This window comes from Trichosurus vulpecula, chromosome 5, assembly GCF_011100635.1.
Source record: "Trichosurus vulpecula isolate mTriVul1 chromosome 5, mTriVul1.pri, whole genome shotgun sequence".
NCBI lineage: Eukaryota > Metazoa > Chordata > Mammalia > Diprotodontia > Phalangeridae > Trichosurus > Trichosurus vulpecula.
In genome coordinates this window covers 219,299,002-219,319,988 of record NC_050577.1, presented here as the reverse complement: position 1 = coordinate 219,319,988, position 20,987 = coordinate 219,299,002, and the positions used below count along the sequence as shown (strand labels likewise).

General features: G+C 41.1%; 1 protein-coding gene across 1 annotated transcript in view; it reads right to left on the bottom strand.

The window, feature by feature from the left end:
- Positions 1-20,987, bottom strand: part of FGD6 (FYVE, RhoGEF and PH domain containing 6) — a 182,352-nt gene that overhangs the window by 107,460 nt on the left and 53,905 nt on the right. The window contains exon 3 of the mRNA XM_036762145.1: positions 5,833-5,974. Coding sequence (XP_036618040.1) covers positions 5,833-5,974 — 142 coding nt within the window. The remainder of the gene's footprint in view (positions 1-5,832; positions 5,975-20,987) is intronic.

Sequence of the window (20,987 nt, the reverse complement as noted above, 5' to 3'; positions counted from 1 at the left end):
TTGTAATAGCCTGCTGATTGATCTGCCTGATGGCAATTCTCTCCCTACTCTGGTCCATTCTTCACACTACTACCCAAGTGATTAGATAGCAATGAAAAGAGCTAAAAACTAAAATGTGTTTCTGATTGCAGATTACAGCTGAACTGAGGAAATCGAGAGACATTAAAAAAGACAGGGGTTCAAAGTCAAGATGTGATATTAACTTGGATTTCCTTTACCTTCTGTGACCTGAAGAGAAGACCTTCACAGCCCCTGGCTTTAGTCTTCCCTTCTAAGAGAGAGGCTCACTAACCACAACATTCCTAATGGAGCAGAATGGATGAATGAATGGAAAGTATTTATTAAGGGCTTACTATGTGTCAAGGCCTAAATGTAAGAGTCTTGGCTTCAGAGAGCTTACAACCTAATGGATGGAGACAATACAAACAGGACCCTCATGACCAAAGGGATGCCACATGCAAAAAAAGAAATGGTAAGTGGAACAACAGGAAAGTCCACTTATATACCCTTTCCACAAGCAAGGGTAGAATTGATTTGATTATAGTTTTCAGAGCAAGAACTAGAAAGAGGGGAAGGAGAAAAAGGATAACAAGTCAGCAGCTGGGTAAAAATTGGCCAGGATAAAGTCATTCAGGGCCTACTACGTGCCAAGCACTGCCCTAAGAGCTGGGTGTACAACAAAAGACAAACCCGGCCCTCAAGGAGATCATAATCTCATGGAGAAGCCAACTTGCTAACAAATATGTACAAAATAGACCACATATGAGATAAATAGGAAATAATCAATAGAAGAAAATCCTCAATAGAATTAAGAGGCATTGAAAATAGCTTCCTGTAGAATTTTAAAAAAGCCAGGGAAGCCAGGAGGCAGAGGGAAAAAGTGGAGTATTCCAGGCATGAGGGACAGCCAGTGAAAATGTCCAGAGTTGGGATATGTTGTGTAAGGAACAGTGAAGAGGTCAGTGTCATTGGATGGAAGAGTATGGGGGAAGTGGAGTTTAAAATGAAGACATCTGGAAAGGTAAGGATAGGGCTAGGTTATGAAGGGCTTTGAATGCCAAAAGGAGAATTTTAGATTTGATCCTGGAGTGATTAGGGAGCCAATAGAGTTTACTGGAAGGGAGGTTAATGGGTTAGCCCTGTACTTTAGGAAAATCACTTGGGTAGCAGAGTGGAGAATGGACCAAAGCAGGAAGAGAATCACATCAGGCAAATCGATCAGCAGGCTACTGCAATAGGCTTAAGTGAGAGGAGATGATGACCTGCTCCATGGTGGTAGCACTATCAGGAGATAAGAGGCACATTGGAGATGTGACGTAGGTGGTGAGAGTCAGGGGTTGAGGAAAACATCTAGGTTTCGAGTCTGACTGACAGGAAGGAAATTTAGACAGCATGGACACTGGAAGTTCAGAGATGAGTATCTAATGTCTTCTCAGACAAAACAGGTGGCCCTGATAATAAAGACCAGTCACAGCGCAGAAAAAATGCCTGGAGACATGTCATAGCTGTTCAGTGATTAGAAGGCATAGGTAGTTCTCCAGTTTTAGAGGCATTAACTGATGCGTCACATAGTTATGCTAGCCGCATACTACATTCCACATAAGATCTCTATACATATCCACCCTTCACAAAGAGGTTGTTTACAGAAGACTGTTCTATTGTTATTTTTATTACTATGTTATTTCATTAAATGCCTTAGCTGACTAGTAAATTGAAACACACTGGTGGGGGCTCATGTGCTATATATAGCTCAAGTTGGATTCTAACCCATAAATGGGGTTCCTAGGGTAGCTTTCTGTCAGGGTTCCTAGGTGATAAAGAGCTCTATGTATCATGAACATTTGCTCTCTCTCAAAATTATATTATTCAAGGAAAAATATTCTTCCTTATAAAATTCCAAAGGTTCTATTGAAAATTTCAATGCCAGTGACACTGGTGAGGACGAAGACTACCCAGAAGAAACTATATTCTTCCATGTTATATTCAAAAGGGTCTTAATAACTTTTGAAAATGTCTTAAGAATCAAAATCATTGTGTTTTGAAAATGTGTTGAAAGGACTAAAAATTCATATTTAGAACTCACACATACAAAAATTCTATTAGGTGTAGTTCTCATTGCCAGCCATATTCTTAATTTATGAAAGGTACTATTAGACATGAATAATTAAAAACTGATACACTTGTTTCTGATAATGATTTATTATTACCTAAAAGTTTGATGAAAAAAGCCAGAATTAAGTAGGAAAAAAGTCAAAACCATTACTAACTTGTAAGGGCAATGACCAATTTTGTCCCAAATCTCAAAGGCTCAAATTTTAAATGTAGAAGTCACCTTAAAAAATAACCTAGTCCAACTCTCTCATTTTACAGACAGGATTTTGACTATAAATCCAGAGGGGGTTAGCAATTTGCCTAGGATCACAGAGCTAAACAGTATGTGATCTGAGATTAAGACCCATGTCTCCTGCTTCCCAGTCCAGTGCTGTTTCTGTAGTGACATATTGCCTCCATGGAATAAAAGTGACCTGGAAACTGACCTTCTTACAAAACTCCAGGAGACACACAGTATCAGGAATGACAACATTCTCATAAATTAATGGAAATCCGTGCACAAATTACATTCATTTCAAAGCAGACTACAAATACTGCCCCCCCCCCCATCTTCCTCCTCCCATGTTGTAGATGCCAAGACAAGGAAAGTAGAAGGCTTTGAAGCATGAACTGGGGACAGGGCCAAGAACAGCACTTTTGATCTGAAATCCATTCTGGTGGCTCTAATCCTCTGATAAGAATTACAAAGCTGAGGATGCTCATTCTAGATGTTTACCTCTCTAGACTTGTTCATTTCAAGAAACCGCTAAATACAACTTTCTCTTTAATGTTTTCAGAAATATTAAAAATGGACCCTGCTATTAAGATGGTGTCACATAGAGAATAGGAGACCGGTCTTGGAAGATCTGGGTACAAATGCTGTGTGATCCTCAACAGGTCACTTCACCAATATAGACTTTTCATTCTCACAAAGCCAGGGAGGGGAGATTCAGAAATGGATGCCACATGAAAACAAAAGATTATTGACACTTTTTTTAAAAGAAGAAAAGTGATTTCTATCCACCCCACAATTCAACAACACTGTAAGACACTGTCCTGAGTGCTGAGGAAACGGAGTTCCTGACCTCGAAGAACTTAGTCTCTACTAGAAACACAGCATAAGGTGTTACATGATGTGTTGAGGTTACTTCCATTTCCATGTAGTATATACACAGGATGTTTAAGAAAAGAACAGATAAAAAAAAGAGAAATACCTTTGGCCTTCCTTGCAGACTTTTGTAAAGGGTTCCTGGGATGCCCAAAGGGGTGTGCATTGGAACCAGCTAGAAATCACCAGCCCAATGTCAAATTTTCAGCTAGACCATTTATACCTCGGAAATCAATGTTACAAATCAGAACTTGGTTTATTGTTTTGCTGATTGTCCAGGTTTAAGAAGGGATAGAGAAAATGTGAATGCAGATGAAACTTGAATGTGTGGTGCCTACGTTTTTTTCAGAGAGTGGGTTTTTCAACATTTACCAGCACCGTTGTCCCCAGGAGACCCCAGATCACACTTAGAAAACTGCTGCTTAAAACAAAGTCATTTTCAACACTATTCCAATAGCCTCTCTAAGGGAGGCAAAGTGACAGCAAAAAGCTCTCCTGTTTAAGGCTAAAAATGAATTCTGGAGCATCTGAAAAAAGCAGAAGCTACTGGGAGAAGGAGGTCTGAGAGTCAGAAGATTAGAGCTGGCTTCAGGACTTGGTCACGGAGCTGGTAAGCATCTTTAGCCAAAAATTTAACTGTGCACTGCCCCTTCTCCTGAAGACAAGGTAAGCGTACCAACACCTAGATGGAGAGTGGCTGTCTTGGGCGAACCCCTAAAACGTAACAGAATAGTGGTGAGAAAACCCACGTGATGACTGAGCGCATAGCACGCCTTTCTAGACCAGACTCAGCATGAAAAAAGTAGGCATCCTGGGAACTTGGACCAGCTGCCCAGTCTATTCAAAAGAAGTTTATCATTAATTTAAATAGGGGTAGGAGGACAAGAACTACTTTTGTGATTTCACTTTCCAAGTAAGGAAACTCCTTGTACCAATACAGATAGGCATACTCTGGGCAACCTAGAGTCTTAAGAGTCATTTAGAACCAAGATGTCAAGGGGACAGAACCTGAACCTGATTAAAATGTAATTGGAAAATATTTAATAAAATAAATATACATCAGATAAATATTACATAAAATATACAAATAAATAAAACATTATATAATATAATATTTATATAATTACATTGTGGATAATATATAATTTAAATAAATAAAAATATAATGGAATGTGTGTGTTTGTATGCAATGTATGCATGTATGCAATGTTAAAATGATGTTTTCTAAGTCAATGTGTGGCCTGCAGGATCCTTATAAACTGTTTCATGGCCCCCATTTCAATCTGATTTTGACACCGCTGGCCTGGAGCCCTGAGAGGTGGAAGTAGCTTTTGCCAGGCTCACTCCAGTTAAGGTGTAACCAGAATGGCCTTTGTTTTCTTTGAATGACTCAGCTTACCTCATTGAGCCTCTGGATGCTGTGGCTTGCTCTTCCGGGGCAGGAAGCCCAGAGAGCATGCCAGGAAGCAGAAAACTTCCTGCGTGATGAGTCATGGGGCTGGCTGAGGGGAGGTGTTAACGTCTACGCTAGGGGGAGGGGCCAAGTCAAGAACCAATCGGCCCTGGTCATTCAGGCGGTGCTTGATGATGTCAAAAACTCTATAAGAGGGGAGAGGATAGCTTGAAGCCCTCTCTTTCCTTTTCCGGTTGGTGTGGGAGCAGCGGCAAGCAAGCGTGACTCTGGGCCAGCCCTTGCTCTCGGGCGAGCCCAGATGTTGGTAACTATGAATTGTATTGGGCCTGTCTGTTGATATTTGTAACTTGTTTGTATTTTGGTTTTGAGGTTCGGGGTGCTGGTTTGTTTTTCCCCCGAACTAAATGAATGTTGTCTGTATGCTAAGTGAATGCTGGATTAAAGTAAGCTGGTCAACCCCTTCACCGTGCTTTCCTTGTTTAAGCAGATAAAAAGAACCTGTGCTTTTCCAGTGTCCCGGCAGCATCCTGGGTGCATCTTATGCCCCTGCAGAAGCTGCTAGCTGGGTTGTTAAAACATAAGGCAAGCCAGAGAACTTTCTGGGGGCAGAGTCAAGCTTTCTAGTCTCTCTTGCCACCTCTTGATAACTTTAAACACTAACAGGAATATCTACTTCCCACCCCTTAATTCATGTCCATTACGTACTATGTCTCTGGCATTGACAAAATATCTCAGATTCAGGAGGAAGTCACTTTGAAACAATGCATTAGAAAAATGCTTTTCTAAAGTTCAGCCTTTAAGAAAATCTATAGGGTGAGGAAAATGGGAGGGAGAGGAAATTAATTTTTTGAATTCTAAAAAAAGAAAATGCAAAAAACCACTTCAAGTCAATGACAATAGCTAATGACGACAGGCAGCATCTGTATACTGCTTTAAGGTTTGCAAAGCACTTTACATAGGTTATTTAGCTCATCTGATCCTCACAAAAACCTGGGAGGTAGGTAGGTGTACTCCCATTTTACAGATAAAGAAACCGAGGCTCAGAAGGTCAAATGATTTGTCCATGTATGTAGAGCTACTAAGCTTCTGAGACATGATTCGAGGTCAGGTCTTCCTGACGGCTGAAGGTAGCAATGCTACCTTCCCTAGGCACAGCGTATGAATGAGACAAACTCAACAACATTCAAGTATTAATTAAATTAGAAATGAAAAAATATACCTGCTTGTCTTCCAGGGAATCGGGCTCCCCCTTGCTGGAATCGGAGCTGGCATCCTCATCAGAGCTGTTGATTGCTTCTTCCTCATCGGAGGGAATGTCACCCAATGTGAGGTCCAGGTCACTGTGATCTTCATGGGAAGATCTAGGCACACAGTAATGAAGGGCAGCATTAATCGCCTTGTAAGACAAAATAAGGGATCAGACCTGGGATTTCAATGATATAGGGAAGGTCAGCAATGTCTCTGAAACTTAGTCTCACAGACACTTGCCTAGAAAAGTTAAGTGACTTGCCCAAGGTCACACGGTCAGACATTATCAGAGGTGTGACTTCAGTCCAACTCTTCCTGGCTTTGAAGTCAGCATTCTAACCACTGCACCATGCTGCTATGATGTACAGTAGGTTAGACAGAAGCAGGATGTACCTCAGTCAATCACCAAGTCACCAAGCCTTTATTAAGCACCAGACACTATGTCAGTGCTGAAGACATGAAGAAAGGTTAAAGAAAAAAAAAGTCCCTCCCTATAAGAGGCTCACAACATATATAATGTGGGAGGAAACATGAAAACGAGGCACATACAAAACACATAGAGTATAAATTGGAGCTAATTTCAGAGGGGAGGCACTAGCTACAAGGTGGGACTGGGAAGAAGATAAGATTGAAGGAAGTCAAGGAATCAGGGAGGTGGAGAGACATGAGGGGCATGAGGGACAGCCAATGAGAATGAAGGGAGATTGGAGAAGGCGTAAACCTTCTCCAGTTGGGTGAGGAATAGGAAGGAGGCCAGTGTCACTGGACAGAAGAGCACATGGAGGGAAGGAGGGTGTTGTTTGTCCTTCCTCTTAGAAGGAAAACCAATGACATCATGAGTGCTGTCTTGACTCTGGAGTAAGGTTTAAGAAAGAAGACTGGAAAGGTAGGAATGATTCAGATTATGAAGGATGTTAACTGCCAGGGGATTTTTATAATTTATTCTGGAGGTAATAGGGAACCACAGTCATTTATTGAGTAAGAGGGGAAGGGTTATATGCTCATTTTAGGAGAATCATGTTGGCAGTTAAGTGCAGAATAGGACAGGAGTGGGGAGAGAAGAGGCAGTATTAGGAATAGTATTGAGTACACTATCTCAACTGTCCTGGTGTGAGGCATAGGGCTTACACCATGGCAGTGATATTCTAAGAAGAGAGATGGGGAAACTGAAGAAAGGAAGAAGGAGGAATGAACAGGACTTAGTCCCAGAGGACACTTGGGTTGTGAGCCAGGGTGACTAGAAGGACGGTGATATTCTCAACAGAAAAGTGAGGAAGGCAGGAGAGTTTGGGTGGAAAGATATTTCAGCTGTATACATGTTGAGTTTCAGAAGTCTATGAGACATCCAATATGAGAGGTCCAACAGAAAGGTAGAGATGCAAGACCGGTTTAGGGCTGGACAAATAGATGTGACAATCATCTGAACAGAGATGATAATTGGGTCCACAAGGGCTGATGAGATCACTAAGTGAAACAGTAGAAAGAAGAAGAGGAGACAGTCCAGGAGAGGGCCATGGGGAACACTCCCACCTATCAGGTTAAAGAATGAAGACTGATCAAAAGAGAGTGAGGAGGGGCCTGAGAATTGGGGGGACAATCTGGAGAGTACAATGTCACTAAAAACTCAGGAGAGGAGAGTATCAAGGAGAAGACGGTGACACATATATCTCATACATATCTCAACTGTGGCAGCAAGGTCAGGAAAAATGAGAATTAAGCATAGGCCCCTTAGTTTGGCAGAGAGAACCCTTTCACTTGAATGACAAGGTTGGAAGTTAGACTGTAGAGAATTAAGAAGACAGTAGAAGGAATGGAAATAGACAGTCTTTTCAAGGAGTTTGGCCTATGAAAGGGAGAGACAGATCAATTGAGGGTTTTTTTGAAGAGAGGGGAGATATGAGCTTGTTTGTAGACAGCATGGAAGCAGCCAGAAGACAAGAAGAATTTGAAGATGAGTAAAAGAGAAATAACATTAATACTAATGATGATGATGATAGCTAACATTTATGTAGTACCTACTATGTGCCCGGCACTGCGTTAACTGCTTCGCAAATATTATCTCATTTGATCTCACAACAATCCTGCTAGAGAAGATGGGATAGGATGGGGTCAACTGTATACATAAAGGGCGTTGGCCTCAGTAAGGAGAAGGGAGGGGTGAAGGCATCTGGGACACAGGAGCTTGGATAGCACCAGCATAGAGAAGCATCTTATCTGAGAACGGTCTCCATTTTTTGCAGTGAAATATGAGGCAATGTTAACTTTTAAAAGGGGGGGGGGTAGGGAGAACCGGGGAACTTTGAGGAAGGATGAAAATATTTGGAAAAGTCTCTGTGATGAATTGGACAGTAAATTAATTAAAGAGGTATAAAAGGTCTGCCCTGCTGCAGAAGGTCCCAGTTGAGATATTTTTAAATAATATTTTATATAATGTAATTTTTAATAATTTTATTTTTCCCAATTCCAGTTGAGATCGTTTAATACAAATCTGTAGTAGAATTAAGCAGTATGGTGCCACCATTTCCTCCATCTCTGTTCAGCAACATAACAGGAGGGAAGGTAGAGAATGGCGGAACTTGGGTTGGGGCTTGGCACAGAATAAGCTCTCACAGGCCAAGGGGGCAAGGGATTTTAGTGTAGTATAGGGTTGAACTGGTTCATCAAGAGTTCAAGATGGGGAAGTTTCCTCTGGAACCCAACTCTTTTATCTCTTAGCAGTAGCTTTTTATATAGTTCTGTCCTGGGTCCTGGGCCAGACTAGACTGCTCTGGTCCCAGAAAATATCTGGGATTGATGCCAACTCCTTTCCAAGCAAAGACAGGTAAGGGAATGGGAACACAGCCCTTAAAGCTTGCTTTAAGCCACCAGATAGATTATCAGGCTTTATATCTTTAAACCACAGCAGGTTTCTGTCTAGACTTATTTCTACTAACCTCAACCCCTCAGCAAATTTAACTTCTTGGTCACTGTAACAATACCCTTTTCAGACTTGTTAAGATCCAATATGATAAAGGCATAGGCAGACAGCCAGAGCAGAGGCCAGAAAAGAAAGGGTTAAAAAAAAAAGGGTTGATGCTTGCCTCCAAAGGCCTTGCAGATAACAGGAGAATGAATGCAGATGTTCTTTACACTGGGGCTTTGTCCTCAATCTGTTAATCACAGGCCAATTGTATCTGGGAAAAGGTCCCCAGATAATGAGGAGGGAAAAAAAAATAATGGATTTGGGGGTGGGGGAACACACACACCCACACACCCCTGCATACACACAGATCTCATACAGGCAAGCCTGCTAACTTTCTTAGTACCAAGCCCCATTCCCCTCAGCTGAAAGAGTTAGCAACTGGGGAAAAAAAGGTAAGCGTGAGCGCTACCAGGAATGAAGTGGGGCTCTCAGTTCTAACACACAGGGCAATGTACCAGTCCAACACTGCTATAGCGCTGTATCAGCACATCTTCTAAAACCAACTTCTAACTCTCTGGGTATAAAATACAGGTTGGTCAGCTGGCTAGAGAAGAAAGGAACAGTTTCCTGCTTTCCCTGGGGACCTGTCAGTCTGCTCCCCAGTCTACCCTACATTTGGCTGTCAAAATAAAAGCTCTAAGATGCAGGTCAGACCACAATATTCTCCTGCTCAAACATCTTCCATGGCTTCCAATGCCTCTACGATGGCATCCCAGGGTCCTGTGAATAGATCTGCAGGGCAGGGACTGCTTCTGCCCTTTTTTGTGTGTGTCCCCAGTACCTGGCCTGGGGATCAGGGCCTGGCACATAGCAGGCACTTAATAAATGATTGCTGATTTTATCTGTGAAAGTTGATGAAGAAAACAATGTATGTCTTTATTTTACTTCTACTTTCACTAACGTGAATGAAATTTAGCATTTTTCCTTGATGAACCTAGACAACAAACAAATGATTGGGGGGGGGGGTCCACAACACAAACAAGCTTAAGAACCCCTGCCCTGCTCTAAGACAAAATATTAACTCTTTGGCCTGGGACAGAAAGCTCTTTCTTAGCAGCCTCACTTCCCTTTCCACACACCACCTGCAATGTATCAATCTCATGAAGTTAATTCAAGGCTGTGGCTTTTGTCTCATGAAAAAAAAAAAGCAAACCAAAATGACCTAAATAGATCAGAGCTGGAAAGGACCTAGAAATCATCCGGTTGTTCCTTCTCCCTAAAACTAAAGCTCAGGAGGGGGCAGATATGTGGTGCAGCAGGTAAGAGCACCAGGCCTGTGATAAGGAAGCCTCAGACACTACCTGGCTGTGTGACCCTGGGCAAGTCACTAGTCCTCTCATTGCTTCAGTTTCCTGGGTAGGGAAATAGCCTCTCCCTCTCAGAGTGGCTATGAGGACGAAATGAGATAACAATTCTACAACACTTAGCACAGTGCCTGGCACATAGCAAGCACTGTTTAAATGATAGCTGTTATGAACTAGCTGTGTGACCTTGGGCAAGTCACTTAAGCCCAATTGTCCTGACCCCCACCAAAAAAACAAAAAAACCCAGAAAATGTTAGCTGTTGTTCTTGTTATCATGATTATTAAGTGACCGCCAAGGTCACATGGGCAGTAAATGGCAGAGCCAATATTAGAATCCAAATCCTCTTGACTCCAAATCCATTATCCTTTCCACCATGCATATGATGTGTCCCTAAATGGGATGTAAGCTCCTTGAGAGCCCAGATGGGAAGGGAGAAAAGGTGGGGAGGGGAGGAGAAAAGTTGGGAAGACAGGAAGGGGGAGGGGGAAAAGAGGGGGAGAAGAGGAAGGGAAGAGGAGGAGGAAAAAGAGGAGAAGGCAAGAGGAGACTGGGAAAAGGGGAGGGGGAGAGAAGAAAAAAAGAGAAATGGCATTTCTTTTAATTTTATTTTAATGAATAATTTTTTAAAAATTAATTTAACTTAATTTAAATGGGATTGTTGTAATCCTTTTTATGTGAGGGGAATTCCACAGGAATGTTCCTGAAGAGGAAAAGAGCTATTTGTAGCTTTGGTTTGCAAAGATTAAGGAACAAAGTTCCCTAGTGACCAGCTTCCTTTTTACCATCTCTATCATCTAAGGATATCCAGAGAAAAGACCAGAAAGGAAGAGGGGGTGAGGGAGTGGGAGGGGGTGGGCGGGCCACAAACAAGCCGTCATTGCCAACTGTACAGGAAAGCCAGCCCTCAAAGCAGAAGGTGCTCAAGAAGTCTATTTAGAAGTTTTGGAGAAAACAGGGTCAAAATGGAAAGGTCGCTAATTCTAAAATCAGAGAACATCTGCCATGGATGCCTCCCATATCTGTGTGATCTTCGGTATATCACTTCATTCCCCAGGGCCTCAGTTTCTTCATCTGTAAAATGGATTAGATGGCCCCTGAAGCTCCTCCTAGCTCTCAACCTCTGCTCCCATGGATCCGATTTCCCTCAGTGACTGGAGGAGGTATCTGGCATGAATCACTACTTTTGTTCTAGGTATTATATATCAATTACTCTTAGTAAAAGCCACTACAAGTATATCTAATAAAAAGAATTCTTAACCAAGGGTCCCTGAACTTGGCTTTTGTTTTAATATCTCGGCAAATTTATTTCAATAGAGGTTTTCTTTGTAATATAGTTTTCTGTTGTAATGATCTGAATTCTATTATATGCACTGAAAAATAAGATTCAGAGAAGGGGTTAAGAGGCCATCTTGCCAAAAGGGGTCCAGGTCCAGAACCCCCGATGCCCCAATCACAGTCAGGTTCTGATTATCTACTCATCAGAACCCCGATGTGTCTTCAAGATTCAATCCTGCCAGCCAGCTGCCCCATCACCACATGGGACCAAGGTTTCCAATTGGGTATGGAGGGGATGCTGCATAAACCCCTGCTGCCACAGACTGAGGCTGCTCAGCGCTCAGCTGTCCGGCTGTCATGAACACAGGCTTCTACAAGAGATAGAGGGTCTGAATAGGGCTGCTTCCCCATGGTAAGGTGCCCTCCCGAGCAGGTGGGCCAGGCAAGGCATGCTGGCCTCTCCACTCTGGCCAGATGCTCTGCCTCCCGGAGCCCAGCCAGGGGCGCAACCCAGCTGGGTAGCTTTATCCCCAGATTTACATCAGTAAAGCTAACTGAGGGCTTACTCCACAGAAAGCTCAGCCCCTTATCTGGAGAGATACAAAGGAGCATGGCACGGGGGAGGGGGAGGGGATATGTATCTAATCTCTAGATTTTCCTAAATGTAAATTTGTATCTCCTTCAGATTGTCTTGAGTACAAATTTGGAGTCCTAAATACAAAATGCTTCTGTATTTAAAAAAAAAGGATACAAAGAAACATTAGGATTATTGTCTTAAAAGGATACACTATCATCCTGAGAGCAGGGGACACTGAATCCCACCCTGCTTAGGGCAAAGCAAGAGGAAAAGAGATTAGATTATATCAGAAATTACGTCTAAATAAACATTAAATAAATAATAATTTTTTTAAAAAAGCAACATCTTTCTCAAACTGATGATATATAAACTAAAAGAGATTCCTCCCCCTACCCATAACATTTTTTTTAAATGAATAAGATCCCCATACTTCCCAGAAGAAAGAAGCCAGTCCAGAAACCTTTAGTAAGGACAACAGGCATCATTCCTCCTATGCACCAAGAAACCTTACATAGTGCTTACTCTGTGCCAGGCACTGTGCGGAGTCCTTGATGATCACTATCTCACTGGAGCCTCACAACAACCTGGGAGGTAGATGCTATTATTATCCCTATTTTACAGACGAGGAAAACAGGCAAACAGAGGCTAAGTAATGGTAAAAAGGAAGGTTTAGTGAGTGATTAAGAGCTGGCATCGGAGCTAGAATTAGCTGGGTTCAAATGCTGACTCTAACCCATACTGGCTCTGTGCCTCTGGGGATGGCATTTAATCTGTTGGTGCTGTAGAAAACTCAGACTCTAAGTCTAAAGGTAGCTGGTGGTGCAGTGGTTAGAGTATTGGGCCTAGTGTCAGGAAGTCATGTAAGACAGACACCTACTGGTTGCGGATGCCTTTTGGCAAGTCACTTTCTCTGAATCTTGTTTTTAAACGTATATAATAAAATCCATAAAATAAAAAAAATACAAAGAAAATTTACTGAAATACATTTACCGAAATATTAAAATAAAAGCCAAGTTCAGGGACCCCTGGTTAAGAATCCTTTGGTAGATACACATCCAGCGGCTTTCATTCAAACTAACTGATGTAACATTTGGAAGGTCTTAACAAAAATAGTGACCCATGCCAGAGACCTCCTCAAGTGGCTGAGGGAAATAGGATCATGGGAGCATAGGCTGAGACCTGGAAGGGACTACAGAGGATGTCTAACCTACTTTGTTTGCTTTCCTTCCTGGTGTTTGGTTTTATTTTATTCTTTACTCATTTTGTTACAAGAAAAGGCTCAGTGGGGAACAGAAGAGGAAAAGACTTCGACACACACACACACATACACACACACACACACACACACACACACACACACACACACTTTTTAAACCAAAAGGAATAGAAAAAACAGTAGATTACTACTGACCTCAGACAACAGTGAAAGTGAAACACTGAATACGAGGCAGCATAGCGAGCATTGTGGATAGATCAGGAAGACCTGAGATCAAATCTCTTCTTTTCAGAATCAGCCCTAATTCATTAGGAGCAAAGTAGCTAGATAGAGCACTAGACCTGAAGTCAGGAAGACCCGAGTGAAAATCCTGCCTCAGACACTTACTACCTGGGTGACCCCGGGCAAATCACTTAACCTCGGTTTACCTGTTTCCTTCAGATGTAAAATGGGGATAATACTAGCATCTACCTCCCAGGCTGTTGTGAGGACCAAATGACATAATGATCATAAAGGACTCAGCACAGTGCCTGGCACATAGTAAGCACTATATAAATGTTAGCTGTTCTTGTTATGATGATGAGGATGTTACCTTTGAGAGACTATATTAGGTTACATACAGAAAACCCTTTCTGGTGGAGAGAGTTTCCTCATCTATGCCAATGAAATTACAATTTCTATTCAGAATGTTTATATGTTTGTGTGTGTGTGTGTGTGTATGTGTATGTATGTGTATCTAAACAGATGCCCTTCAAAATAGTCCCCTCATGAGACTATGATGCCAAGAAGACAATTCTATAGTTGCTTTCTATAGTTTCTAAATGACTTCCACATATTTGATTCTACTTTTATATATTGTTTAATATCTTCACTTTAGATTTTATCTTCTTTTTACAATAAAGGAATATAAAGTGATTAGCCCAAGGTCACACAGCTAATCCCTGACAGATCTCAGATCAAATTTTGTATATTTTGTAGGGCTGGGTCAGTCCAGGGAATGTGCTGAGCACTGGATACACAAAGAAAGTCATCAGTGGTCCCTGCCCTCAAGGAGCTTAGTGGCCTGTGAGCCTTGAAGCCTGAAGGTTTATCTAACCTGGGCTAAGAGGGTCTCTTCCCCAGCCTTACCTGCTCCAAACCACTTAGCACAGTCAACAACATCCCCTTTGCTGCAGTCTGCCAGGATTCCCCCCGAGACAGCACCAAGCATACTCTTGGGGGAGGGGTGGTCCAGAGTGCCTTTTCCTGTTTCCTTAAGGAGTTTCATCACTTTTACTTCCTACTCAGTGATCTTAAGAAATCTGAGAAAGTTAAAAATAACTCTTCTTCCTGCTATAAAACAGGATCATAGATTTAAAGGTAGAAAGGACCTTAGATTTAGTCCAACCCACTCACTCTACAAATCAAGTCAATATGCATTTATTAATTGCCTACCACAGTAGGTCAGGCAGTGTATTAAGTGATACGGATACAAATACAAGCCAAAAGAAATTCACTCAATGCCTTCTAGATGCTCACAGTCTGATGGGAAAGACGGTTGAAAATGGGGGGAGGAGTGTGGAGGGAGAGAGCATGGTGGTGAAGCCCCAGAGAATGATGGATGACTAGTCTGGAGTCTTCCTCAAAATGGAGGTTTAGGGGAGAACTCACCAAATGGAGGTTTAAGGGAGAAGGAGGTCACAGGGGCAGAGAGAGAAAGAGAGAAAGCAGCAGAGACATGATGGTAAAATCTGGCCAGGGAAGAAAGGCTGTTCTACTGAGGCAGAAAGCAAAGCTCAGACACTTTAGGTGACTTTCCTAAGGTCTCACAGGATTTGAACCCAGGGCACTCCAAATCTATTATGCCACCCTGTGGACCACCAAAGTTTACAGAATGCTGATTTAGGAAGACTAACATCACTGCTATGAGTAGAATGTGGAGAAGGAAATGGCAAACCACTCCAGCATCTTTGCCAAGAAAACCCCATAGAAAAAGTCCATGGAGTCACATAGAGTCAGACACGGCTAAACAACAACGAAATTAGTAGGATGAAGGGGGATTAGAGGAATCCATTATATTATATTATGTCATGTCATGTCATGTTATGTTATACTGTATTACATATTATGGAAGGGGATATTAGAAGGATAGAAATGAGGAGGTATAAAGACCAATGAGAGTAGGAATACTTAATATTTTGATCAGTAATCCTATATATTTTATTCCATGCATTTGCAAACATTACTCTGAGAGGGGGGCGTCCAGAGGCCTCACTAGACTGTCTAAGGGCTGTTCATGTCACAAAAAGGGTAGAGAAGTCCTGAGCTAGTAATTACTGTAACATTTTAAGATGGAGTTAATAAGGGCCTTATGGCAGAAATAAGAAGAACACAAAGGAAGGGACAGATGTCAAAAATGGGAACCCTGGAGTCCCTCGTATTTCCTCAGAGAAGTGATAACCCTTTGAACAAGGTTGGCTCTTAGATACGGGGTGAATTTCTCAGGGCCTGGCTACCGCCTCTTTCAGACCACATTAAGGCCTCATCTCCCTGGGCAACACTCTTAACCTTGTCCTTGAGGATGGTGACATGGAGAGTCAAGCATCAAAGATGGAACTCAAAACTAGAGGATTTTTTGACAAGTCTTGTGCTTGTTTGCATTAGTCCAAGGTACCACCGATAAGTTAATTTTCAAGGTCAAAGCCCAGAGAAGGGGGAATTAAAGATCACCTCTAGAAAACCCTTCTAGCTGCAGGGTTCCATGAATGGAAGAGAAGGAAGGAAATAGGCATGATTTCCAACATTTTCAAAGCTAAGTAATATCTGCCTCCTGAAACAAAGTCAATAATAGAAGGAAGGCCTCCTAACAAGTAACAAGTCACAGTTTTCTCTGCTCAATTCTCTATTTAGTTTCCCTGTAGGGAGATAACACCCTGACGTTGTCTGTCTCTGATGGAAGGTCAAAGCAACAGGACGTGCTGTTTCCTCCACCTTTTCCGGCCTGGTCAATGCCTAACCTGACAGGCAGAATAAAAGGAAGGCACAAGCAAGCCAAGAAGGCAGGCCCAAGTTGATTCTGTAATTCCCAGCAGTCAATTTTCCAAAATAAATATCTCCGTGGAAAATTCTTGTGGCCAACACCAATATAGTCCCCTTCCCTTGAATAATAAAGGGCCACTAAATTCCTTTTCCAGGTAGAGACGCTATGCCTAGGATAACCAGATCATCTTCAGTTTTATTTTGTCCTATTTCTCCAAGCTTTAAGAGATAAAAAAAAAAACCACTACACTTTCTGAACATAGGAGTAAGCATGCAAATAACAATTCCTTTCCCTGCCTTAGAAATAAGTTGGTTTATGAGAGACTCATCAATTTCCCAAGGGGTCTGTTAGAGGCAGAAACCCTGCAAGAAAAAGTCAAAAGATGGAATGGGCATATAGAAATAAAAGTTTAAACTAAAAATAAATAAATAAATTTTTTAAAAATAAAAAATGCGCAGTGGGGAAAAGGAGAGAGAGAGAGAGACAGAGGGGAAGGAGAGGGAGGGAGGGAAGGAGAGAGAGAGAGAGAGAGAGAGAGAGAGAGAGAGAGAGAGAGAGAAATGGAATCATAGTTGAATAAAAAAGCAAGGGCCAACAAAATGACATATCAGGTTAGAAATGGAGTTCCAAGGAAGTCCTAATTTGGACTCCCTCCCTCATATGCTCAGGTAAGAGGGTGAGTCACTCAACCTCTGTTTGCCTTAATCCACTGGAGAAGGAAATAGCAAACCACTCCAGTATCTTTGCCAAGAAAACCCCCTGGACTGTATTGGTAGGATTTGGTCCACAGGGTCACATAAAGTTGGACACAATTGAATAACAACAACAAAAATTTAAAAAACAACAACCATACTTCTAGAGAGGCTAGATGTGCTGTTTTTCTTTTAATTGGAAATTTGACCCCTTTTATTTTTGCCAGGGATCTCATTCCAGGATCATCAAGCACACGCTCCATTGTTTTAAATTTCTTTCAAACTTATATGACCAAAGACGTTTGTTCCAGACCCCATATGGATAGATTTGTTTTCATTCTCTCCTACAAGTTCTAAGTAGTAAAGACTTTTGTAATCTTCCCATTCCTCCTCTATCACCCCTGACCCAGAGTGAACAAAATCTCCCCATCCACAGGATGCTCTAATAATTCATTTCCAAATGATGGCTCATTCTGGCTTTGTAACCATGTGTTTCCTTTGGCTACTTTCGTATTTATCACAGAACAGGTGGGGAAAAAAACATAGCAAAGAATTCCGTAAATATTACAACACAGAGTCCAATAAGAATAAATATATATATATATTTTAACAGAATTACAGGATGGTAAATGTTGAAAGTGCCCTTATCTAGTATAACCCTATGTCCAATTCGAAAATCTCTTCTACAATAATTCAACCACAGTATACTCAATTGCAAAATGAAGGAGTTGGAGAAACTATGGTTCCATCTCTAAAGGTCCCTTTCTGTTCAATGATTGTGAACCAGTAGTGAGCTAGCATCTGCTTCCGTATGTCTGGTGACAGGCAGGAACTCACAAAGTAAAACTCGCAAAGAGTTCTAATGGATAGAAAGTTTCTCTTCTTACTTATTTCCATGTACATTCAACCAACTGGTGCAGTGCTAGTTCTGTCCTACACTGAGTCTATCAACAAGCATTACTGGGTACCAAGCACTGTATCAAGAACTGGGGATATGAAGGAAAGAAAACAGGGTCCTTTCCTTCAAGGAGCTCACAGTCCAATGGGGGAGACAACATGCAAACAATACTATAATCCAAGAAAATACATGTTTGTATAAACAGTTTGCAATTCCAGCATAAAATCAGAAATGAGAATCCAACATCCACAGCCTCCCAACTCCCACTCTCTTCTTTCCCCTCCCACAAAATAAAATGCAATTTTATGGTCACTGCTTTTCTATGCTGGATCGTAAGACTCCCAGATCTCCTCTTTCTTGATTCCTTCCCAGCCTTAAGTAGGGTCACTCTTGAGAGCAGTACTCATAATAAGTGAACACTTCTCAGCCCTAAAGAGAGAACCTAAACAGGACCACAATATTCTAAGATTACAGGCACCTAACCTTTGTTAGAGGAGTTGTTTTTACAAATTTACAAATGTTATCTCATTCTATCGAAGTGCTTAGCACAGTGTCTGGCACACAGTTGGTGCCCAATAAATGGTTGTCATCCCCATCTCCCCTAGTTATTCTGCTTTACAATTTCTAAAGGGCTTTCTTCTATATAATTCTACTATCCCCATTTTACATAAGTGGTTTAGAAATGTTAATTCGCCTGTCCAAGGTAACTTGGGTAAGTAAGCAGCTGAATCCAGACACCAATTTTGGTCCTTTGAGAAGTGAGATCTTTTGACCATAAGCCTAAATGTTACTAACAATAATCTGATAATAAACAAGAAAACCAATATACTGTATCACAAATATTATGTAATTTATATTATGAATAAATATAAAATAAAAATAATAAATACTATTAGTATAGCAGCTAGCCTTTATATAGAACTTTTATGGTTTGCAAAATACTTTACACATATCTCACTTCATCCTCAGGAGAACCCTGCAAAGTAAAAGCTATTATTATCTCCTCCATTTTGTGGATAAGGAAACTGAGACAAACAGAGGTTAAGCGACTTGCCCAGGGTCACACAGCAAGAGTCTGAAGCAGGATTTTAACTCGAGTCTTCTTGCCTGCAGGAAGATGGCCCAGTGGACAGAGTGAGGAGCCTGGAGATGACTCAAGTCCAGACCTGGCCTCAAACACTTATCAGCTGTGTGATCCTAGCTAAGCAAGTCACTTAACCCTGTTTGCCTCAGTTTCCTCATCTGTAAAATGAACTGAACAAGGAAATGGTAAATCACTCCAACATCTCTGCAGAGAAAATCCCAAATGGGGTCACAAAGAGACATGACTGAAACAATTAAACATTAAAACTTCCTGCCTCCAAGTGGCCATCTGTCTCTACGGGTTCTTTCTGCCACACACTTGCAACGATACTATGGTTCACTTCCAAGTAAAGACCAAGTGCTCACCTTGTTCTTCAGGTTTATTACCAGACAATGTTCTAGCAGGGTCAGAGTGGCTCAATAGAGAGTCTGAGTTAATAGGTCAGGTTTAAGCAGCAGGCTGAACTTGCTTAAAAATGAAAGCCAAAAGTCGAGTTCAGCCAGCACAATCTCTCTCACACTGAAAAAAAAAATGAACTGGATGGCTTTTTCTAGCCCTAAGTAGGATGAATAAAAAGGCAGGTTAATACCATTTTATATGCCAATAACAGTGTGTCAATAATAAGTATGTTGATAGCATGCCAGTAATAAGGCCAGCTGAGGATCTAGCACAGCTACCACCAGGCTTTCTCCCTCTCAGTCTGCCCAAGGCCATTTCTAAGAGCAGATTTCAGTACTACTGTTGTCTGTCTGAGTGTCTGTTCATGGCTGGAGCATTATGAATCATCATTGTCCCAGTTATCATAGGCTGCACTTGGAATGAGAATTCGGTTTCAAAATCCACACCTGATAAATACCAGCTGTGTGACTCTCGGATGATACACCACCTTCCTGATCACCCATTTCCTCATCTATAAGATAGAGACAAATGATAACAACAGCTATAAGATCTACTTCATAAGGTTGCAGGTAGGAACAGATAACTTTAAATGATGTAAAAGAAACTTTGTAAGCCTTAAACGGATAGAATAATAATAATAATAATAATAACAATAATAGTTCCACAAATATTATTTCTCCCTGGATCTTCACAACAATCCTGGGAGGTGAGTTTTGTTATTATCCTCTTTTTACAGATGGGGAAACCAAGGCAGACAGAGGTTAAGTGACTTGCCCAAGGTCACACAGCTAGTAAGTGTCTGAGGCCAGATTTAAACTCTGGTCCTCCTGACTCTGGGCCCAGCACTCTTGTGCACTGCACCACCTAGCTACTGCTAAAATATAATTTTGAATTTAGCTATCAACATTATCATCCTGATTGTCATTAAAATGAAATTGTACTCATTAAATTCTTTAGGTTCTAACAATTAAAGGAAAGTACACATTTATGATCACCTTTAAAATCTGGGTAAAAATCACTGTTTGTTTAGCACATACAAATACACAACCACATATTTTACTTATTAGAGTTTAGACATCAAATCCTTTGATGGAAACCAGTGGGAAGGGCACTGAATTTGAAATTGCAAGACTTCAGTTCAAATCCAGGCTCAGACATTCTCTCCCTCTTCTCATCTCTATAATGAGAGGTTTGGGACCAGATGAGGCCTAAGGTCCTTTCAAGGCCAGTTCCATGCTCCCATGTATGATTAAAAAGCCTCAGGTTACAAACAAATGAAAATGAAATATTTATACTAAGCCAATAATACCTGTCTCAGGTCCTTCCATCACAGCATCGTTGTGAGGCTCAAACAAGATAACTATTGCATTTTAGTTGCTATTGTCATTGTTAATAAAACAATGAAGGTATTATTTATACCTTAAAGCATAGACCTATAAATTAATTCAGGTATTATTTATACTTTCTACCCAACATTAACTTCTTTAATTTGGGTATTATTTATAGCTTGTAACTAGGTAGTTATAATTAGGTTAGTCATATTATATTTTTTACTATTAATTAATAATAAATTATTAATTAGGTACAAGAACATTATAACTTTAAACATCACATTGCTGCATTCAGAAAATAATATAATATAAAAATATCTTCCTCTACATGGGTTCAAAGGAGGGCTAGACTGAGACAAATAATATAA